Here is a 24,286-nt window from a genome sequence, read left to right as displayed (position 1 = left end):
ACAGACCAAGGTAAGAAATGTTAAGTATTGCCTTGGGGGTCGGGTGAGACTCTGCGTGATGTGTGATTGAGACGTTCTTTTGTACGAAGCGAGTGTGGAGTCCTGATCCGCGGTTCCGTGGCTCCGTGAGGGGCGCGGCCGGAAACGGACGAAGCGTGAGATAAGGGAGAGAAAGGAAGAGTCTCGGGAAATTTGGTGTACGGTAATCCTTGCACGGGGGAAGTGCTTGGAAGTACACCAGGGAATCTGGTAAATTCATAGGTGTGTGGTAGCCCTTGCACGGGGAAGTGCTTGGCAGTACACCCCCATTTTCCAGAATCGGAACGTTAGTGTGAGGTACCCTGCAGGAGGGAAATTTCTGTAGCAGCACACTGACAAGGGCTAGGAAAAATGGGAAATATCCCTGGGGGAGTGCCTACCAACAGTTCTTCCTGAAGAATGATAAGAAATTGGAAACGTAATCCCAAAATTAGAGGAGATTGTAGAAGGGGAGAAAAAAAATTAAATATTGTGTATCAGTCTGGACAAAAGAACCAATTAAGGAAACAGCAGTATTTTGGCCAAAATACGGGTCTGATGAAAATTCAGGCTTTACGTTTATGTGTAAACAATAAGCTTCCTTTTTCGGAGAAGGAGCCAAGTTATGCTCCCTATAATCCTAATATTGTACCCGTGGCAGCAGCAGTCACTCCAGGAAGGGAGACAGGGACTGTAGTTAACACTGTCCCTAAAGAAGGATCGTACTCTAGGCTCTGTCAAGAATTAGAACAAGGTAGAAGATATATTGAGAATTTTGCCTTCCCTGGCACTAACAGTACTAACACTAACGGTGTATCCTCTTAGGTGAACTACCCCCCCCCTCCTTAGCAGCAGAGAGGTTAGGACTTTTAAGAAGGAGAGGAAGTCTTTATTCGAGGACCCCAACAGCCTAGCTGAACAATTAGACCAGTTCCTAGGACCTGACTTATACTCTTGGGGGAGGGAATTATGCCTATAAGTATGTTGTTTACAGGGAAAGAGATGGGAATGATCAGGAGGAGAGCTGCTATACAAGAATGGGAAAGAGCTCATCCTCCGGGACCAGGGGTACTACCGGCAGAGCAGAAATACCCACTTGCCAATCCTGGCTGGAGTAAGGATAGTGTGCAACACAGAAATCATATGAGAGACTTGGGGTCAGAATGAGAAAGTACTCGGGGATGAGTCCCGAGGACCCGGTATCCCAAGGGCTCTTGAAAGTTCATTGTGTGATTAAAGCCTGGCAAGATATGCAGAAAATGCTCCAGAAGGTGGGGGGATGTAGTGAACAGTCACTGGGGGGCCCTCCTGCGGGAGGCCCTGGAGGTGTGTGTCCGGAGGGGAGATGAGAAGGAAAAGCAGAGAGCGAAACTAATGGTATTGACAGTGCAGCGGGTAGTGAGGCAGAGGGTTGGAGAAAGAGGAAGAAAATCTTCAGGGGGAGTCAGGGCCAGGATGGAAAGGAGAGGAAGAGAGATGAAGGAATGGCAGGCAAAGAAGGCTGCCTGTGTTGTGGCCTGAATCCTAGCAGGGACAGGCTTTGATAAGATGTTTTAAGTGTGACCAAGGATTCCCAGGGGATGCAATGTATGATTACATTGTACCAAGAAAAGACTGCCTGGGGAAATGAGGCCTGTAAGTCTCTCTTTGCTGTTCCTTGTGTGATAGCAACATCGCGGTTCCCCCTGCATTCTCTACAGCTATAGGTAACCATACAGCTTGCCTCTCACGGCAGGGTGTGAGTGCTACCCAGCATCTGGGAGAATTTGCCTTGTGCTACCAAGGACTTGATGGGAAACTGCTCAAGACTTGAGATCCCCACCCAGGGCAGATCTCTGGTGGTACGGTGGAGGGAAGATCTTACGGTCCACCCTACCATATAACTGGGGAGGCACTTGTGCGCTTGTTCGTTTAGCTATACCCTTCACCCTGGCATTTGAAAGAGAAACATCACAAATACCCAGAAGAAGTTAAAGAAGCTTAGGAGTATCATTCGATGACAGAGTATACGTAGATTCTATTGGGGTGCCTAGAGGAGTTTCCGATGAACAGAAAGCCAGGAATCAAATTGCTGCAGGGTTTGAGTCACTGTTCTGGTGGGTAACGATCGATAAGAATGTGGATTGGATTAATTATATTTATTCTAATCAGCGGAGAGTCATAAATTATACAAGGGATGCGATGAGAGGAATTGCCGAACAACTAGATGGCACCAGCAAAATGGCTTGGGAAAACAGAACATCATTAGGTATGATGCTCGCGGAGGAAGGAGGTGGGGTGTGTGTGTGTGATACTGAGCAACCATTGTTGCACTCTTACACCCATCAATACTGCCCCAGATGGCTCAGTAACTAGAGCATTGCAAGGGCTTACCACCCTTGCCAGTGAATTGGCAGAAAAAGTAGGCATATTTACATCCTTGATCGTAGTTGTAGGAGTTTTGACAGCCATTGGTTGCTGCATTATCCCCCGTGTAAGAGGACTAGTACAGTGGTTAACTGAAACCGCACTATTGAAACAAATGACCATGGAGCCACCACCTTACTCAGATAAGGTGATAATGAGGAGATGGAAAGCAAAGAAAGCGAAGGAGAAGACGAAATCTACCAAATTACACCTTAGAGAAAGGTTTTTCAAAAATCAACGGTTTATAAAGAAGAAAAGGGGGGAATTGTCATTTATAGCAGTTGGGGGCTCGTCCGGGATGGCTTTGGTTCCTGAATTCTGATTTGATCTAGGAGAGGCGCCTCACCATTTGGTGGCTCCTGTTTGAGTCAGGTCGGGACTAATGGCATCTTGAACCTGAATAAAGGTAAGCAAAGAATTTGATTTTGTTACGAGCTCCCTTGCCGGCTGCAGCACTGTATTTTGCCCGTAATTCTGCGCGCGAAGATCCGAACGAAGACGACGGAGTCGTAAGCATTTAAGGCGTATACCGTTTGGTTGGGTGGGATTCGGTTGCCTGTGTGTGTAAGAGTGTGACTGAGACGGAACTTAGTTCCGAAGCGAGTGTGGAGGTCTTCTAACCGCGGCTCCAGTCTCCCGTGAGGGACTTGGCCGGTGAAGGACCGAAGCGATTCCTATAGGATTCGTGGGTGGGTGATAGGTCCTGAACCCCCTGCAAGACACTCTTACTAAGGTAACCAAGGGCTGTGGGAATTGCCATGGTAAAATTCCTAGATGGGTCAGACAGAACTGAAGACCAAGGACCAGAAGAAAGGGAGCAAATTACCAGACATACCACCAGAAAGTCCATTAGGAATAATGATTAGCGGACGCCCCTAGGTGCAGCCTGAGTGTTTTGCTCGGAGGGGACTCCGCTCTCGGCCGCTCACCGCAGGAGCAGACAAAGGCCTCCTGAAGCTGCGGACAAGCGGTATGTTTTCAGCTGCTGGAGGGATACTAACTGGAGTGTTGATAATTGTATGTCTTATTCTTAAACGTGCAGGTATTTTGTGTTGAAAGCGTTTGTGTAAGGGTTTGAAACCAAGTGGAATGAGTCACTCCACGAAGAACACAGTCAGAGGCAATACTTGTTTGGTTGGTTATCATTCTAAATTATATTCTTGTGGTATGAATGAGATGTGCTAGAGGCCTCTCTGTGTGATTGCATGATTGTGCTGTGGGAGTGAGACGCAGCGTCGCTGCGAAGCGAGTGCGGAGTTCTGATCCGCGGTTCCGTGTTCTCCGTGAGGGGAGCGGCCGGAGACGAACGAAGTGCGTGACAGACTGAAAAGAAGTGCTGTTTTATCCAAGTGTTGATTGGTGGTGCCCAATATGTGGGCCTGGCAGTGTATCTTGTGATCCTATTTTTGCTCTTAAATGCTTTGAGTGTGACAAGAAAAAAGGCGGGAGCATTATCTAAGTAACTAACAGTTTAGAAGCCTTGGTGTATTTGCTGTGGTGTTTGGTCAGTTTCCCAAGTACTGGAGAGGGGGAGGGGGCTGACTGATTATCGAAGCGGTAGAACGGAGAGAGTCATTTCTTTGGTGGTTCGGGTTTGAGCCCTGGGAATCCGGTAAGAAGGGGGAGAGCGAATTTATTTAGGCCTCAATACCTTTTTAAAGCCCCCATATTGACGGATACACAGGAGTGATCCCTTGTTTTGTATGGGCTTACTAAGAAAGTGCATGAGAAAAATCGGCATTCGGCTTGAAATTCGGTCCTGTTGAAATGTAAATTTTGTGGAAAAGGTGGTCACGTTCGTCTAGAAGACGGAAGGCTGAGTGCTTCAGCTCTTTTCCTGAAGTTCCGTGGATTTATGATTGGAACGGGGCTCCTTAATAATCTGAAATAGTAAAGTTTGTATGCGGGAAGAAGCATTTAATCCCAGAGAACTGGGACATTTGGGAAGAAGATTAGGAAAAGATAGTAAAAAGGTTTGCGTGGAAATTGAAACAAAGGGCGGCAACTAATAAGGAACAGTAATAAATAAATAAAAGGGAATGGAAAATCAAAGAAATGAGTAATATCCAAAACAAAGACGTTTTAAAGAAAGCCTCCTTGGGTGCATATTGGCACATTCGAAGGATATTGTTAGAACTTGGAGCGCAGAAAGGAAGAGGACTTCCACTAAGTATTGCAATCAGTGGTGGCCACTACATAAGCTAAATGGCCACTTTATGGATCAGTCGACTGTAACACTATCTTGCAACTAATGTTTTTGAGGAGAGAAGGAAAATAGGATGAAGTGTAGTATACTGATACGTTGTTTCAGCATCTTAGAGAGAAAAGGAGTGGAATTAATTGGCCCTTGACTGAGCCTTTGGTGTTGGCATGAGAAAAGTACAGGCTGGAGAAAGATAAAAGGAAGTGTTAAAAGAGTTGTGGACGGTGTTAAAGGTGTGGCATGTAGTATTTAACAGAGCTGTTTGAAGTTGAATGAGCAGGGAAAGAGGATGTAGGAATGTTAATAGTTCTGCCTCAACAGGAGGCTGTGATCTCAAAATCACCGGTGTGAGCCCTTTGGGGCAGAGGGACCATGATGGGTCCGAGAGAGTTGTCATGGAAACAGAAGGGCAGCTAACTCTTAAAACAACCTGAGTTTATGAGTGAGCTCAGATTGCCGATGGGACCGCTCAGGGAACTGTTGACAATTGCATTCCCCTGACCGACCCCCCACTGAGACTATAGCCACCCCGGAAATAATGAACGGTAAATACCAAAATCTGGTTAAATTGGGAATGGAGAATCAGTTCCAACAAGGTCCAAAAGAAACCCCTATGGAACTTTTGGACCAACTTTGAAATGCAATGGAAAACAAAACAAACAAACGAAACTGGAGAAAATAGGGGCTAAGTTAGAACAAGGAAAATGGACGCTGCCAGACAGGCGAGAGATACTGCCAAAAGCTTACGCGAAGCAAATATTGGGACGTTTGCATGCACAAACATATTGGGGTACAAAGGTGTTAACTGATCATTTGCTAAAACAGTTTGGTTACATGTTTTTTTTTTTTTTTTTTTTTTTTTGAAATAGCAAAGCCAATTACACCACGTTGCTTACCTTGTCAGAAGATAAATAAGAAAGTGTTTCGACAAGCAGCCACGGGAGGGAGAAAAACAGCTTATGGGCCTTCCGAGAGAGTACAAGTTGATTTCACTGAATTGCCCAAGGTAGGGAGGATAAAATATCTATTGGTAATAGTAGATCATTTAACGCAATGGGTAGAAGCTTATCCCGTAGCATGAGCTACGGCACAAATGGTGGTAAAAATTCTATTAGAACACCTGATACCTAAATATGGGATAATCCAGTACATTGACTCTGCTCAGGACACACACCTTACTTCTAAAATAATAAAAGTATTCTGTCAATCATTGGGTATTCAGTGGGAATACCATACTCCGTGGCACCCACAAAGCTCAGGGAAAGTAGAAATCATTGAATTGAATTGAATCAAACAATAAAACAACAATTGGCTAAATCAATGATCGAGACACAAATGCCCTGGATGAAATGCTTACCATTGGCACTTCTAAACATAAGAACTAAACCACACAGTGAGACTGGATTATCGCCATATGAAATGTTATATGGTATGCCTTATTCTCAAGGGATGCCTCTAGGCAACAATGTAGTTGAGGGTCGTAGCATCCAGAAATATATAATTACTATTGGAAGGAGATTACAAGAGCTAAGAGAAATTGGAGTGATGGCTCAAACACCACCTTTAGGATTTGCTATTCATAAGATAGAACCAGGAGACAAGGTCTTAATAAAAACCTGGAGGGAAGAATCATTGAACCCCCGATGGGAGGGACCGTACTGTGGAGGAATGGTTAAGTAAAATAGGACATGTGGATGTTGGGCAGTTAGGAGGCAATGGGCTAGTAAAGTACCGTACTCAACTCACATGAGTCTGGCACATACGCAGCTGGCTGAGAGCCAATCAGGATCAAGGACACGATGCCCTTGAGCGATGGGGAAAGTCCCTAAGGCAGGACGGTGGCTAAAAGAAGGAGGAACTAACTGAAAAGAGTGGGAAATGTTAGCCAATCCTGAGCTTAGTTTTTGCAATATGTATGAGTTGATTATGTTCAAACTAGATAAAAGGCGACTGAGCTATCAATGAAAGTTGAAGTTCATTGTTCACTCATATTGAGTGTTTGTGTCTTCCTTCCGTCGACAACACCGTACCTTGTTTTACTTACTACTGAAACAGCTGTGAGAACAGCAGAAAGGGGTTGGACCCGCACATCCAGAATAAAAGGACCAGTAACTACCGAAACTTGGAGGGTTGAGTCCGCTCCTGGGGAACTGAAACTAAAGCTAAAGAAGAACTAATGTTCTGGCAGTGACGCTCTGCATGAATTAAGGACGCCAAATAAGGGGGACAAGCCTAAAGGGAGGAAAGGGAGAAGGCAAGACCGGGGCAGGACCCTCGACTGCGGTGTGCATGGTCTACCGAGGGAGGCAACCCCTATGGGTATTGACTGCCGAGTGAGAGGGCCTCGACCGGACTTCTCCCACGCTAAGGTTAGGTTGTCCCGAGAAAATAACATAAGAACCTTTTTTTTTAAACCCATATAAAATTGTGATTTGTTTTCCAGGAGCTGGATCACGCCGACAGGCTGAACTGAATGGTAACACAAGCCCCAATCGACCCTGAAAGCGGGCCCAACCCCTTGATTGAAGGCGTCTTGCCTATTATGATCTGTGAGGAATGTTTTAACCATTCGTGTCAATGGAGAGCTTGAAGGAAAATGTATTCGTATGTTCTTTCCTTGAAGTCTCTGATACCTGGGGGTTTCAGAACAACTGCTAACTGTTCTGGCTTCTGAACGGGACACTATGCAAGCCCCTGATATCTGGCCAGGAGATTAAGGAGAAGGGAAAAGCTGAAGGACGGCTAAAAGACAAAGCTCGCAGGGAACGCTGTGCAAGCTTTTGACATGCAGCCAAGGAGTACAAAGAAGAAGGACAAGAAAAAAAAAGCCGGAGGGGAAGACTATGAGCCTTCATCATGGAAGACCCCCAGAGGGACCACCAGAGACTGATACGCATGCTCCAGTAGGAGGGTTCAGATTCCGGAACTAATTATAATAACTCTGTTGTGTTTTTTTGTTTTTTTTTTAGAAATAGTAATGAATATGTATTAGTCTAGGAGCATAAAAAATCAGCATCTTGATGTAACGGGTGTGCGACTAGGTGGAGCGGAGACTCCTGGCGCACCCAGCGCTGTTTGCTTACCTCTATTCTTTTAATAAATTGTAAACTTTGATTATAGTCCTCTTTTGGGACTGAGCTATTTATAACAACTTGGGGGCTCGTCCGGGATGGTTTTGGTTCCTGGATTTTAATCTAGGAGAGGCGCCCCACCATTTGGTGGCTCCTGTCCGGAACCAATGCCATTTGAACCTGAATAAAGGTAAGCAAAGATTTTGTTTTTGTTATGAGCTCCCTTGCCGGCTGCAGCATTGTTTTTGCCCGTAATTCTGCGCGCGAAGATCTGGACGAAGACGACAGAGTCGTAAGTGTTTAAGGCGTATACCGTTCAGTTGGGTGGGATTCGGTTGCCTGCGTGTGTGTAAGAGTGTGACTGAGACGGAACGTAGTTCCGAAGCGAGCGCGGAGGTCTTCTAACCGATAAGCAAATATTGGGACGTTTGCATGCACAAACACATTGGGGTACACAGGTGTTAAGTGACCATTTACTAAAACAATTTGGTTGCATTGTTTTTTTTTTGAAATAGCAAAGCCAATTACACCACGTTGCTTAACTTGTCAGAAGATAAATAAGAAAGTGTTTCGACAAGCAGCCACGGGAGGGAGAAAAACAGCTTATGGGCCTTCCGAGAGAGTACAAGTTGATTTCACTGAATTGCCCAAGGTAGGGAGGATAAAGTATTTATTGGTAATAGTAGATCATTTAATGCAATGGGTAGAAGCTTATCCCGTAGCACGAGCTACGGCACAAATGGTGGCAAAAATTTTATTAGAACACCTGATACCTAGATATGGGATAATACAGTACATTGGTTCTGATCAGGGCACACACTTTACTTCTAAAATAATAAGATTATTATGTCAATCATTAGGTATTCAGTGGGAATATTCTAAGTGGTATTGGAATATTCTAAGTGGTATTCTTTATCTGCTAGATTATTTCCTCTGGTGTGGTAATCTAATTGGGTATTCAGTGGGAAAATTCTAAGGAGAATCTCCATCCTTTACTGGATGCGGGGGGGAAACCTTGTTACAAAAGATGAGGAAAAGGTGGAGGTGCTTATGCCTTCTTTGCCTCAGTCTTTAGCGGCAATACCGGTTGTTCTCTGGATACCCAGTACCCTGAGCTGGCAGAAGGGGATGGGGGGCTGAATGTGGCCCTCACTATCCACGAAGAAATGGTTGGTGACCTGGTACGGCACTTGGATGCGCGCAAGTCGATGTGGCCGGATGGGATCCACCCGAGGGTACTGAGAGAACTGGCAGAGGAGCTGGCCAAGGCGCTTACCATCATTTATCAACAGTCCTGGCTATCGGGGGAGGTCCTAGTTGACTGGCGGCTAGGAAATGTGACGCCCATCTACAAGAAGGGCCGTAGGGCAGACCCGGGCAACTATAGGCCTGTCAGTTTGACCTCAGTGCCAGGGAAGCTCATGGAGCAGATTATCTTGAGAGTCATCACGCGGCACTTGCAGGGCAAGCAGGCGATCAGGCCCAGTCAGCATGGGTTTATGAAAGGCAGGTCCTGCTTGACGAGCCTGATCTCCTTCTATGACAAAGTGACGCGCTTGGTGGATGAGGGAAAGGCTGTGCATGTGGTCTGCCTTGACTTCAGCAAGGCTTTTGACACCGTTTCCCACAGCATTCTCCTCAAGAAACTGGCTGCTCTTGGCTTGGACTGGCGCACGCTTCGTTGGGTTAGAAACTGGCTGGATAGCCGGGCCCAAAGAGTCGTGGTAAATGGAGTCAAATCCAGTTGGAGGCCGGTTACTAGTGGTGTTCCCCAGGGCTCGGTGCTGGGGCCAGTCCTCTTTAATATCTTCATCGATGATCTGGATGAGGGCATTGAGTGTACCCTCAGTAAGTTCGCAGATGACACCAAGCTAGGTGCGTGTGTCGATCTGCTCGAGGGTAGGAAGGCTCTGCAGGAGGATCTGGATAGGCTGGACCGATGGGCTGAGGTCAACTGCATGAAGTTCAACAAGGCCAAGTGCCGGGTCCTGCACCTGGGGCGCAATAACCCCAAGCAGAGCTACAGGCTGGGAGAGGAATGGTTGGAAAGCTGCCAGGCGGAGAAGGACCTGGGAGTATTGGTTGATAGTCGGCTGAATATGAGCCAGCAGTGTGCTCAGGTGGCCAAGAAGGCCAACGGCATCCTGGCTTGTATAAGAAGCAGTGTGGCCAGCAGGGCTAGGGAAGTGATCGTCCCCCTGTACTCGGCTCTGGTGAGGCCACACCTCGAGTACTGTGTTCAGTTTTGGGCCCCTCGCTACAAGAAGGACATCGAGGCGCTTGAGCGAGTCCAGAGAAGGGCGACGAAGCTGGTGAGGGGTCTGGAGAACAAGTCCTACGAGGAGCGGCTGAGGGAGCTGGGCTTGTTCGGCCTGGAGAAGAGGAGGCTCAGGGGCGACCTTATCGCTCTCTATAGGTACCTCAAGGGAGGCTGTAGCGAGGTGGGGGTTGGTCTGTTCTCCCATGTGCCTGGTGACAGGACGAGGGGGAACGGGCTAAAGTTGCGCCAGGGGAGTTTTAGGTTGGATGTTAGGAAGAACTTCTTTACCGAAAGGTTTGTTAGACATTGGAACAGGCTGCCCAGGGAAGTGGTGGAGTCACCATCCCTGGAAGTCTTTAAAAGACGTTTAGATGTAGAGCTTAGGGATATGGTTTAGAGGGGACTGTTAGTGTTAGGTCAGAGGTTGGACGCAATGATCTTGAGGTCTCTTCCAACCTAGAAATTCTGTGATTCTGTGAATATCATACTCCGTGGCACCCACAAAGCTCAGGGAAAGTAGAAAGATTGAATCAAACAATAAAACAACAATTGGCTAAATCAATGATCGAGACACAAATGCCCTGGATGAAATGCTTACCATTGGCACTTCTAAACATAAGAACTAAACCACACAGTGAGACTGGATTATCGCCATATGAAATGTTATATGGTATGCCTTATTCTCAAGGGATGCCTCTAGGCAACAATGTAGTTGAGGGTCGTAGCATCCAGAAATATATAATTACTATTGGAAGGAGATTACAAGAGCTAAGAGAAATTGGAGTGATGGCTCAAACACCACCTTTAGGATTTGCTATTCATAAGATAGAACCAGGAGACAAGGTCTTAATAAAAACCTGGAGGGAAGAATCATTGAACCCCCCGATGGGAGGGACCGTACCTTGTTTTACTTACTACTGAAACAGCTGTGAGAACAGCAGAAAGGGGTTGGACCCATGCATCCAGGGTAAAAGGACCAATAAATACCGAAACTTGGAGGGTTGAGTCCGCTCCTGGGGAACTGAAATTAAAGCTAAAGAAGAACTAATGTTCTGGCAATAAGGCTCTGCATAAATTAAGGATGCCAGAAGAAGGGGATGAGCCTGAAGGGAAGAAAGGGAGAAGGCAAGACCGGGGCAGGACTCTCCACTGCGGTGTGTATGGTCTACCGAGGGAGGCAACCCCTACGGGTATTGACTGCCGAGTGAGAGGGCCTCGACCGGACTTCTCCCGCACTAAAGCCAGGTTGTCCCAGGAAAAAAAAAACAAACAAGCAAGCAAAGATATATGTATATAATAAATAAGATTTTTTTTTAACCTATTGTAATTAGTTTCCCAGGAGCTGGATCACCCTCAAAGGCTGAACAGTAACCCAAGCTCAAATAGATCCTGGAAGTGGGCCCAACCCCTTGATTGAAGGCGTTTCTCACACCCCCACGATACCCCCTGGACGATGCAGAAAGATGTTATACTTCCTGGTACTATTTTTACAAGGGCAATTAAGCCATGGGAATAACTTTTTCATTCTGGGGGAGGAAGTGGCCAAGGCTTTTAACCTTAGCAATTGCTGGGTTTGTGGGTAGCCCTGGGTAGCTGGCCCGGTTGAACCTAAGCGGTGGGTTAGTAATTTGAGTGAAGTTCATAATGGTACACAATTCTGGAAAGAGGAAGAAGGCCCGTGGCAATTGCACTCGTCAGAGAAAGGTATATACTGTTTAAACAGAACAGGAACAGTAAAGGTGGGAAAAAGCGTTTGTAAATGGGCTCTATCTCCTGGGTATGAATGTACTGATCCTGAATGTGGACCTATAAACTGTACAGCAAGTAAAGGAAAATGGAATGCTAGGCATGTCCAGCTGAAAAACGGGACTTGGCTGAAATGCTCATATAAGAAAGTTTTTGGACCTGGATGTGAAGCCATGGCAAGAGCACAATCAAAGGGACAATTCGACGTTCAAATCCTGAGTTGTCAGCGTGATAACACCACTAGGGAGCAGCATGTGGTAAGAGTCTACCGCTGGAGGTGGCAAAATGAGCATGGGACACAAGTGTTCTTTAAACATTTCTGGTCAGCTCGTAATATGACAAGTCGTGAAGGAGAACTTAGTCGTCATTGTGAGTGGGAATCTAGTGCGGGAGCTTGGAGGTGTATATATATGTGAGTACTAATGGGGCAAACATTGTAACAGGACCGCTTGGTAATGGAAACACTTTTGTATTTTCACGCCCCAAGGAATAAAAGAGAATGGGACGGTCCTTTTCCAAATGGGACGTGGGCTCTAAAGGGACATTATTGGGTGTGTGGCAAACAGGCCTATAAAAGGCTACCAAAGGACTGGTCAGGAATATGCTATGTGGGGTACGTAAGACCCTTGTCCTTTTTATTGTCACAAATACAAGGAAATCACTTAGGAATAAAATTATATGATGATCTGAATAGAGAAAAACGATCTATTGATGCTTCCTTAGCCGGAGGTAGTGCTCAAAAATGGAGAGAAAATGAATGGCCCCCTGAAAGAATCATACAGTATTATGGACCAGCTACCTGGAACCCGAACGAGGTAATATCTGGAGCCCGAGAACCTATTTATAATTTGAATCGAATAATTAGGTTGCAAGCTGTCCTCGAAATAATAACCAATCAAACAGCGACAGCTTTGGATCTTTTAGCTGACCAGTCCACCCAGATGAGGAATGCTATTTTTCAACATAGAATGTTGTTCTGCTATTTACTAGCAGAAGGGGGGGGTGGGGTGTGGAAAACTAAATGAAACTAAACTAAACTTCATGGCTGCCTGGTGGACCATGGGTTAAAAGGATGTTATTTTTATTTTTATGTGCTGTAATGATGTTATTATTCATACCTTGTATGATACCTTGCTTTACATTATTGATGCGCCGGATGATAAATAGTACATTTGTAATGACTTCAATAAAAAAGGAAGGGGATATGTCAATTATGCTGCTTAAGAATTGGACCTTCCGAGAACGGACTGATGAAATCCAGTTATTAATGACAAAAGTTGAAAAAGAGACACGAATTGAGGATATTAAAAAGAAGATAAGGGATTGTGAGGAATGTTTTAACAATGCGTGTCAATAGAGAGCTTGAAGGAAAATGTATTCGTATGTTCTTTCCTTGAAGTCTCTGATACCTGGGGGTTTCAGAACAACTGCTAACAACTGCTAACTGTTCTGGCTTCTGAACGGGACACTATGCAAGCCCCTGATATCTGGCCAGGAGATTAAGGAGAAGGGAAAAGCTGAAGGACGGCTAAAAGACAAAGCTCGCAGGGAACGCTGTGCAAGCTTTTGACATGCAGCCAAGGAGTACAAAGAAGAAGGACAAGAAAAAAAAAGCCGGAGGGGAAGACTATGAGCCTTCATCATGGAAGACCTCCAGAGGGACCACCAGAGACTGATACGCATGCTCCAGTAGGAGGGTTCAGATTCCGGAACTAATTATAATAACTCCGTTGTGTTTTTTTTTTTAGAAATAGTAATGAATATGTATTAGTCTAGGAGCATAAAAAATCAGCATCTTGATGTAACGGGTGTGCGACTAGGTGGAGCGGAGACTCCCGGCACACCCAGTGCCGTTTGCTTTACCTCTATTCTTTTAATAAATTGTAAACTTTGATTATAATCCTTCTGATGTTTTACATCAGAAGAGTCATTGGGAGGTGCAAGCAATGTGTGATGTTGTTCTAAGAAAGCATGTCTGCGTAGGAATATATACTTTAGGGAAGCACACATGCAGAGGATGTACTATGTGTCAAAAGGTAAATAAAAAGGTCTTCTGTAACCTATCTTGAGGGGGACGGGAGCCAGGGCTTTGACCTTTCCAAAATATACAGGTAGACTTTACTGAGTTACTTGTTTGTCCTAATTGACCACGTGACTGAATGGGTGTAAAGCTTTACTGCAAGGATTAAAGCAGGCCTTAGAGATTGAGTGGGATTTTCACAGCCCCTGGCACCCCTCCTCTTCTGGAAAGGTAGAGCGAATGAATGGTGAAATTAAGAAACAGCTAACAAAACTTATGCTGGAAACTAAGGCTTCTTGGGTAAAATGCTTACCCCTTGCACTGTTAAACATATGGACGCAGTCCAGAACTGATGTAGGAATTTCTCCTTTTGAAATGCTATATGGTATGCCCTATGACTTGGAATTGCCACTTGATCACCCTCAATTCTAATTAAGACTTGGAAAGAGACTTTTTTTAACACCACGATGGGGAAGGCCCCTATGTTGTTTTGCTTACTACAGAAACAGCCGTCCGGACTGCGGAGAAAGGATGGACGCATGCCAGCCGTGTTAAAGGACCCATCTGTGACAAGAAGTGGGAGATCGCTCCAGGAAACAAAGACCTGAAGCTCACATTGCGACGAACTCGATAGGTACCGTGGGTTAAGGTAGAGGCTCTCCCCTGAAGAACACTACTGCTGCCGAGAAGAACTAAAACCTCGTAGTTGGCTGCAACCCAACTGACGAGTGAGGCAGAGGAGTGAATAAGTGGGGAAAGACATGGGCCTCAGCCATTCCTATCGGTATTTGGGGGTTCTCGCAGTGATTTCATCCTGCGTAGCGACTCAACACCACCCCCACCAACCTTTTAAATGGACTTTAAGTCGATTCGAAGATCAACAGGTTATTGCAACCCAGATAACATCGGGGGGGGGCCAAGCTTTACTTCTACACTATGTCAGCTGATCTCGAGGCCCCGATGCTGGGAATATATGGGATTTTATTTCTGCCCAAGTTCTAACCTGGGAAGGGGGTACTGTAAATGCCTGAACGTGTATTATTGTGCATACCGGGGGTGTGAAACCATTGCTACAGACTGGACACTCGGGGCTGGTCGGGATAAATTCTTACAAGTGGGATATGGGCTGCAAGCTTGTAACCGACAATTGGATCCCCGTTGCAGGTGGTGAGGGCATGGTATAGGGTATACAGGAACCTTCCACGGAAATAAAGAAATTTGCAAGGTTCTATATATAAATCTAACAAACTCGGACGATACTAGCTGGGTACTAGGAAAAATGTCAGATTTTACAAACACGGAACAGATAGGGGAGGACTCATACTAATAAAGAAGGGAAAACCCGAGACTTCCAAGGTAGTCGGGCCTAATAAAGAGTTACTAGGGGAAGGTTTGGTTGTCCAGACTGTAAATATACCTGGGACTGCCCAACCTACTACAGTGTTTTCTAGTAAATCGACAGAGTTATCCTTTCCCACACTGCTTCCAAACATTGTGAAAAAAAAAAAAAAGGGGGTCGTACCCGAGAGTAGTATGTGGAAAGTTATAAATGCTAGTTTCCAGGTACTAAATCAAACTAATCCTGAGATAACTGAAGGGTGCTGGCTATGTGTAAGTGTTAAGCCCCCATATTATGAAGCTATAGGAGATATGGGGAGGTCTGAATATTCAAATGAGTTAAATCCTTCCAAATGCAGTTGGGGTCAGGAAATCGGGATAACTTTGACTCAAGTTACGGGAAAAGGTAGATGTATCGGCACAGTTCCAAGAGATAAAAATGATCTGTGCCATGTCACTGAAAAAATGGACCAAACACACAAATGGTTAATTCCTGCAAATAACACTAGGTGGGTATGTTCATTGTTAGGAGTCACTCCTTGCATATCTTTAAAATTGTTTAGCACATCTCATGATTTTTGTGTACAGGTGGTCATTATACCAAGGATTCTATACCACACTGAAGAGTATATGTATACCCATCACACAGTGGCTGAATACCATCTGGTAAAGAGGGAGCCTATTACGGCCGTCACCTTAGCCACTTTAATGGCTCTCGGGGCTGCAGGTGCAGGAACTGGAATTGCTTCCCTGATAAAACAAAGCCAGGAATTTACTTCTCTACGCTTTGCCGTAGATGAGGATCTGGCCCGTATAGAGCAGTCAATAACAGCTCTGGAAAAATCGGTTAGGTCATTATCCGAAGTGGTACTCCAAAACCGTAGAGGGTTGGATTTGATTTTCTTACAACAAGGAGGACTGTGTGCAGCCCTACGTGAAGAATGTTGTGTATATGCAGATCATACTGGGGTGGTAAGAGATACAATGACTAAATTGCGAGAAGGATTAGAAAAACGCAAAAGGGAAAATGAGGCTCGTCAGAATTGGTATGAATCCTGGTTTAATTACTCACCTTGGCTTACTACCCTGCTATCAACCATAGCGGGGCTCTTGTTGTTACTTACATTAGCACTGACTTTTGGACCATGTATATTCAATCGAGCAATCACAGTTGTGAAAAGCCGATTAGAGGCAGCTCATCTTATGCTCGTGCGTGCTAAGTATGAATCTCTTGAGCAGGAGAAGGACGACGCAGAAACTTTGATGCTCAGCAAGCAAATATTGCAAAAATTCAATGAACAAAATATGTTAGAAAAAGAAAAAGGAGGGATTGTGATAAATTAGTGGGGGTTTGTTCATTGTCTTTGAGGAATTTGGAGAATCTGCTGGGGAGAAAAGGTTGTAAAATTTAATGGCCTTGATAAGGGAGGAAGCAGGAGGGGGTGTTGGGTGAACATCCTTGAGTTAAACCAGACTCTGTGAAATTCCTTACCACAAGACATCCTTTTTGCCGCTTCACTACCCCCACCTGAACACGAAGCAGAGGAATAACGACTTCCCCTCTCAACAATAGACTGCGCAGCCTCAGCCAGTTCAACAAGTCCTGATAAGCCGGAATTCAACTGCTATAAAACAGCAACACTGGAAAGGGAAGTTGCGTGCTGTTGCGGAGCAGAGACTCCCCAGCCGCCCAGCGCTGTTTTGCTTGTGTCTGCTTACTTGATTAATAAAATAATTTCAATAGACCAGTAAATTGTGTGGTCTAATTTATAACAGTAAATAAAACCGGAGATGCACTTGGATTAATTGCAAAGCAAAATACTAAGATGAGGACTGCTTTGTATCAAAATCGCTTAGCTTTGGATTATTTGCACAAGAAGGAGAAGTCTGTGGAAAATTTAACCTTAGTAATTGCTGTTTTATAGATTGGTGATGAAGGTGTTTCTTCCTAGTAGCTGGTAGAATGCTATGTTTTGGCTTAGGATGAGAAGAGTGCTGATAACATGCTGATGTTTTAATTGTTGCAGAGTAGTGCTTACACCAAGCCAAGGACGTTTCAGCTTCTCACTCTGTCCTGCCAGCGAGCAGGCTGGGGGTGTAGCAAGAGCTGGGAGGAGGGCCGGACTGCTCAGGGTTAGGCTGGGCATCGGACAGCGGGTGGTGAGCAATTGCATTGTGCATCACTTGTTTCATACACGTTATTATTAGTAATACTATTATCATAATGATTGTCTTTATTGTTATTATTATTATTTATCTGTCTTTATCTCAACTCACGGGCTTCGCTTTCCCGTTTCCCCGTTTCTCTCCCCATCCCAGAGAGGGAGGGGAGAGGGTGAGCGAACGGCTGTGTGGTGTTTAGCTGCCGGCCGGCTTAAACCACAACAGAAGGAAAAGCTGTAAATGAACTTGTAAAAGAAACGAAGAAAATTGCACATGCCCCAGTTCAAACTCGCTATGGAATCGATCTAGGAGGATTATCGGGGGGGGGGGGGCGGGGGGCGCGCTTTATGGGTGTTGATTGGCTTACTAAAATTGGGATGGTTGTACTGGGGGGATATGTGGAGGATTTAAATAATTCCATGTTTTACCAGCCCAATACACTCGGTTATACAAGGAATGCAAATACCTGCGGTACCTGTTGTGGGAATAGAAACGTTGTTTTTGCAGAGTTCCGCTGTTTAGAGGGAAGGAACGTGGTACTGAGATATGCTTGCAGTGATAAGAAAGCTTAGCAGGCGACCTCGTAAAATGCAGACAACCAGACTCCTTAGGACAATTAGGTGAAAATGGCGGTGTCAAGTCAGATAAGTGAAGAAACATTACCACATCAGATAGATTGTGAACCTGGATTACCCCCTCAAGTGGGGAAACGGGGGAGGGTCCTGTCATCAAAAAGCACATAAACTGTGTTTTGGAACTAGTAGGCGCGCTCTCCTGCTTGTGGGGCGCCCGCCATTGCAATCAATCGCGAGTAAATTACTACTTCACTGAGATCCTCGCCTGAGCCTAAGCTATCGGCTACGGAGTGTTTCTCGCCCTCCCTTCCAACCCAAGCCACGCTATGATTCTATGAGCGGAGCGCTTGTTCTGTGGAGCTCGTTTCCCAGCCACGCTATGATTCTATGAGCGGAGCGCCTGTTCTGTGGAGCTCGTTTCCCAGCCGTGCAGGGCCCAGATTCCCTCCGCGGAGCCGCCCAGCCCGTTTTCGGGCGCCCACTTCCTCCCTCCCGGTCGGCTCCCTCCGCGCCCCGAGGGCACGCGACCTCCCTGAGCGCCGATAAGCACCGGGTCGACGGGAGCGGAGCCGCCGAGAGGGCGGGGACAAGGGAAGAGGGCAGGCGAGGCAGCCAATCGAGGCGCGGGGGCGGTCGGCGGCGATCTGTCGGCCCAATGAGCGCCGCGGAGGGCCGGGCCGAGTGCGGGAAGCGAGGGGGCGTTGTACCGAGCGGGCGCCGTCATGGCCGACGGGATTGTTAGGGCGCAGGCCGCCTGGCCCGGTGGCGGCGCTGCCGCTGCTTTCGGAGCTTTCGGAGCGGTCGCCTGCAAGGGCAAGGAGGTCCCCGCCAACGTTCTCCGTGAGGATGAGCGGTCGTGGACGAGGAGGTAGCCGCGGCGTTGTTGTGCGAGTCTTTCCTTCCTTTCCTTTCCCTCGGCCGCTCGCAGGCCCTCTGAAACGAGGGCCCGTCGCGGGTCCCGGGAGTGCGGCAGGGCGGGTGGTGGCCTTGCTGCGGGAGGGAGGGAGGGACGGACGGTCGGTCGGTCGGTCGGGGTCTCTCCGGCTCGTGGCGCTCTCTACTGCAGCGCCTCTAAAACGCCGCGCTTCTTCGGTGCCTGCCCCCGGGGTGCCACGGCGCGTACTGGGTCGCCGGCGCAGTCGGTCTCCTTGGGGGTTCGGACTGTATGCATATAGGCAGTGAGCATCGCAGTAGTGACCGTAATCAGTCGTTTCTGCGTAGCAGAAATGCAGGTCTTGATGCGCCTCGTGATAGCGTTCTAGAGACGCCCCGGCTCGGCTGTGCTAGGCTTTGGTTATGGCACCACCCCCACCGCGCACACGAGCGCGCGCTCTCTCCAAAGTGGCTTGTGAAAGGGAAGAATTGCAGCTTTTCCTAGCTTTCTTAAACACCTAGAAACCAGTCAATCCCGCAGGCTGCGAGAGCTTCCCAGCTCTCATTTCCGTGCTGGAGGTGGACCGTGATAAGAGCACGCTGGCAAGGTTCACTGATGCTGGTGCGCCGCAACGTGCTAGGAACTAAGTGAGCAGCTGCTGAGAGTTATGAAAAAATTGCAGATGTTATCTGCAAGGTGTTAACTCTAAGTTAGTGTCCAGCATAACCGTTGTTGCTGTTTTTAAGTTTGAAATGCTAAAGATAGGACAGTTAGGGATTTCCTCTGCTTCTGACGGCAGGGTTTATCTGCAGCGTGGAAAACAGGCCCTTAGTGAAAGGGGCTGCGTTGCCCGCTCTGCGTGCTGACTCGTAGAATGGTTTGGCTTGGAAGGCACCCTTAAAGATCATCTAGCCCAACCCGCCTGCCGCGGTCAGGGACGTGTTTCACTAGATCGGGTTGCTCAAAGCGTTGACGCGTTGCTTGGAACAGCGCTTTCTTAATAGGTCTCGGTAATGTTGCAGCTGCCGCCCGTTTGGAGTATTGGAAGCGTTCAACTGCTCTCCGGAAACCGTGCTTGCGGTAGCGCCCTGCCTTTACGAAAGGGCGCGTTTCCTGTCTCCTTCGTGGTGAAGGCTGCGCGAGGAGTGTGCGTGTGTGTGTGTGTGTGCGCACGCGCGTCTGTTTTGACTCGGCCGTACTGGCTGCAGCAACGTATGTAACCTGAACGCTGTGCTTGATTGGAGAACCAGGCCGTTAACTTGAGTCTGATGAGTGACTTGAGAGCAGACAACCTACTCTGACCGCTCTTAGTGCGACGCGTTTCCTGGAGGACGAATTAGTTGCAGTTTCTCGCTTGGTCTCAACTTGAGGTGGGGGGAGGGGGCGGGGGCTTAGAACCGCTTTTGGAGCGTAGTTGGCTCTAGCGAATGGTCTTGAATTTGCTTAGCTCGCTGTACCGAAGGCCTGTTTTACGGTTGAGCGATGTTATAGGGAGGAGCGTGAGGAAGGCTTATAATTCTCGATTGTCGTGCAGTGAAAGGCGATGGTGAGTAAGAAGTACAAAGCATCTGTGGAATCGAGTCTTATCGGCAGTGTTTCAGTCGCATCTAAAACAAATAAAAATAGCGGAAGTCGCTAACCTGAAGTACTCGGCTGTCTCGCTGCCCCCGTCACCTTGCGCGCTGGATCCTGCTTCTGGCGCCGTATGCAGTTTCTGTCTGCTGGTGATTTGGGGAGTTCCCTCGCAAGTAGTTGCGAGTTGATGGTTTCCTACAGGTCGGTGGTATTCGTGTTTCGAAGGTGATGCCTTGGCCTCGGTCTGGAGGTGTCTGACGTCGGTCCGGCCGTAACGGGCTAATTTGGAACGTTCCTTCCCCTGAGTACGTGGCGTTCTCGAGGACGGAGAGTTAATACGGCCTCAGCCGGATTACTCCAGGTTCTTTGAAGATGCCTTCCTGCCTCTGGCCGAGGCAATATTTGGACATAACCGAAGGACAGTTAGCCATTGTTTGCCGCTTGTGTGTCTTGTGCGTAGAAGGTAGAGAACTTTGCCTATTCAAAGCTCGCTTAAGAAGAATCGCTGTTTTGTCGTGCGCGTTTGGGGTGCCTGATAATCTGCTTCGGTAGGACGAGTTCAGTGGGGCATAGTGATTTGCTTAAGCTGTTGCCTTTCTCTGAAGCCGACTACGTTTTAACTGTTTACTCTTCCTCCAGTGCCTTGCGTTCCGTGATAGTTCGCCTCAGGCTCCAGTGTTTTTTCCTAGTCCTTCCTGAGAAGGCAGTTGTCCGGTTATGTGAAGCAGACGATTCTGGCGGACCCGTGAGTACTGTGGGAGCTTTCTGTTTGCTAGGCTGGCTGTACCTGTAACAGGTTTGTAACTTCCTAGACTCTTTCCCGTCCCCTCTTTTCCTCTGGCTGTTGCAGAGGGGCGCACAGTAGGCTATTTGGGGTTGTCCGATGCTGTAGTCTTTCGCCTCTAGCTTGTAATGGAGTTGAGCTTTTTGACTGAGAGCAGTGATATAAAGCGATGCTCGTCTCCAGCTACGCGCTTGCAGTGCAAAAAGCAGCGTTGTTCCGGCGTGCGGTCTGATGCCCGTTTTCACGGTTTCCGGACAGCGGGGGTGGTGCCTTGACTATGCAGAAGAGGGCTTGGGGTTTGGGCAGGTCAGAGGCGAGGAAAGGGAAAGCTGGTTGAGCGGCGCTTGGGTGTTTGTTTCGCTGTTAGCTATGCAAGTCAAGTTCCAAGGCTCTGTGAGCCCACGCAAGAGAAAAGGCACCGTGAAGCTTTTATTTTCCGCCAGAGTGGCTTACGTTGCCCGAAGCTATGACGGGGGCTTTAAGCCCCAAGACAAATTCAGCTTCTGTGACTGTTTTGTAGTCTGTTACTGTCTAGAGGGTAATTCAAAGAGCGGCGGTTGAACTGTGAAGGATTAGCTAACCGTGTTCTGTGGGTGGTTCTCCGCTCGCGTTCATTCTGTGCGTCGTGGCACAGCACGTTAGGTGACGTTATTTCCTTTTTCCAGCTTCTTGGGCGTTTCGTGGTTGTTGGCAAGAAGTGTGCTGTTAACCTGGACCTGACCAATGGATTCCGGATGGCTGTGAATGCCCACCCTCGGGCCCTTCAGACTATCGTGTACATCTATGTATTCTGGGTGGCGGTCAGTTGGGCCGGCCTCCCGGCTAAGGTTTTTGCACCGCAGGCGTCACTGCACGCGTACGGGTCGCCGCCGAATAGGTTTCATATGTTGCCCATCAGTCTAGCCCCTGTTGAGGTTTGATTTATTATTTTTTTTGGACGGCTGTCTGTGGAGGGTAATAAAGAGCTTTTGAGCAGCATTTGCACAATAAAGATGGAGCATGGGGATATCACCTCTGTCTTGCGTGTCTTACCGATGGAAATAGTTCCGCAAGTTAAAACGGCGTCTCCCTGGAGCGCACGTGTGTAGAATGTTTTGGTCCGTTGACAGTGTCGTGTAGGTGGTGGTTTGCCCATTCATTTGGAACGCGAAGCTAGAAGCGCTCGGCGGTCCTGTGGGTCTCCGTCTTCCTAAGACGATCTAGGATGTGCTGTGTGTTTGAGGCCTTGCTATCTTCCCCCTGCTCCCGAATAAAAGCGTGCCCTTTTATTGCGAAATAGCCGAGTTAAGGACTGGCAGATGTAGAACCAGAGAAGAATAAGGTTGGAAGAAAGCTTCCAGGCATTGTCTGTTGTCTGCCCCTGTCCCGAGGAGGAGGCAGAATAAACTCTACCGGGTGTAATTTCTGACAGGTGCTTGTCAGCCTGTTCTTGACTACCCTAGGAGTTTTGCTACCGCTTTCTTTTCGGTCCTCCTCGTGGGTTTCGCAACTTTGAGAAGGAATTCCTCCCACAGGATGTAGAAGGCTCTGGGATGCTTGAGTCGGCTTCTGATAAGTTCGAGACTCGGCTGCCGTTCTCTTTATTTTTTTTTTTGTGTTTATTTTTAGTGTCTTTTTTTTTTTTTTTTTTCCCTAAACGAAGTCCGTTGTTCAGTAACTAGAAGAAGGGTTAGCTAAAGGCACCATAAGGCTTTTAAATGCGATCACCTCTTGTGCTTTGTTAGACCTATGGCTTCGCTCTGCTCCTTGTTTAATCGCGATTACATTCAAGGCTTACTGGAGCGTGGGAATGTTAAAATGCTATTAAATACTCTTAGTGTTTGAAACTTGCTAAATGAAATGATTTTTGTGACTCCGTTCCTCATAAAGAAACTTGATTCGTTAGCCAACCACTAGAACAGGCTGCCCAGAGCTGCATCCAGCCTGGCCTTGAAAGCCCCCAGGGATGGGGCATCCACGACCTCCCTGGGCAACCCGTTCCAGTGCCTCACCACCCTCTGAGTGAAAAACTTTCTCCTAATATCTAACCTAAATCTCCCCTGTCTTAGTTTAAAACCATTCCCCCTTGTCCTATATGATCCTTCCTTGATAATATTGATTATTATTATTAATTAAACAATGTAACTAAAGGGGAAAAGAAAGGGGGAAAGGGAAAAAAGGAAAAAACCAAAACAAATAAAGGCTACGTGGAAGTAGTGCAGAGGAAAGAAATTACTCTCTACTTCCCACAAATGAGCGATGCTTGACCACGTCCTCGAAGCAGGGCCTCAACGTGCGTAGCCGGTGTTTGGGAGGAAGACCGACGTTTTCACAACGAGAGCCCAGCCTTCCCCTCTTCTTCCTGTTTCCACCTTTTATTGCTGAGTGTGACATCATACGGTATGGAATATCCCTTTGGTTGGTTGAAGTCAGCTGCCCTGGTGATGTTTGTCTTCTTGCTTTTTTGCCCACCCCCTAGGAGGGTTAGAGAGAGTCCTGATGCTGTGCCAGCGCTGCTCGGCAGTAGACACAACACTGGTGTGATACCACTGCTGTTCTAGCTACAAGTGCAGAGCACAGCACTGTATGGGCTGCTGCAGGGAAAGTTAACGTCCCAGCCAGACCCAGTACAGGCCGTTGCCCCTTGTCCTATCCCCACTAACCACTGCACAGAGGGTGGCAAAATCCCACTGTCTCCCACGCAGAAGATATTTGTAAACATTGATAAGATCCCCTCTCAGTCTTCTCTTCTCCAGGCTGAACAGACCCAGGTCTCTCAGTCTTTGCTCATAGGGAAGATGCTCCAGGCCCCGTATCATCTTTGTTGCCCTCCGCTGGACTCTTTCCAGGAGATCCTTGTCTTTTTTTGTACCGGGGAGCCCAGAAGTGGACACAGTACTCCAGGTGAGGCCTGCCCAGGGCAGAGTAGAGGGGGGGGATCACCTCCCTTGACCTGCTGGCCACGCTTCTTTTAATGCACGCCAGGATCCCATTGGCCTTCTTGGCCACCAGGGCGCACTGCTGGCTTGTGGTCAACCTGTCGTCCACCAGGACCCGCAGGTCCTTCTCCGCAGAGCTCCTCTCCAGCAGGTCATCCCCCAGCCTGTACTGATACATGCGGTTGTTCCTTCCCAGGTGCAGGACTCTACACTTGCTCTTGTTAAACTTCATTTGGTTTCTTCCCGCCCAGGTCTCGCTGAATGGCAGCACAGCCTTCTGGCGTGTCGGCCACTCCTCCCAGCTTTGTATCATCGGCGTACTTGCGGAGGGTGGA

The 24,286-nt window shown here is 47.5% G+C and overlaps 1 protein-coding gene across 1 annotated transcript; it reads left to right on the top strand.

The window, feature by feature from the left end:
- Positions 1 to 18,522: 18,522 nt before the first annotated feature.
- Positions 18,523 to 22,929, top strand: LOC309889478 (adenosine 5'-monophosphoramidase HINT1-like; the record flags this gene model as incomplete). Its single annotated transcript, XM_082782330.1, has 4 exons — positions 18,523 to 18,640; positions 20,855 to 20,994; positions 21,699 to 21,833; positions 22,903 to 22,929. The coding sequence occupies 4 exons, from the start codon at positions 18,523 to 18,525 to the stop codon at positions 22,927 to 22,929; spliced, it is 420 nt and encodes a 139-aa protein (XP_082638456.1).
- Positions 22,930 to 24,286: the final 1,357 nt, after the last annotated feature.

Source organism: Aythya marila (assembly GCF_965140915.1).
Source record: "Aythya marila genome assembly, chromosome: W".
Taxonomy (NCBI): domain Eukaryota; kingdom Metazoa; phylum Chordata; class Aves; order Anseriformes; family Anatidae; genus Aythya; species Aythya marila.
Note: the sequence above shows the minus strand (reverse complement) of the source record. Positions and strands in the feature narration are given on the sequence as shown.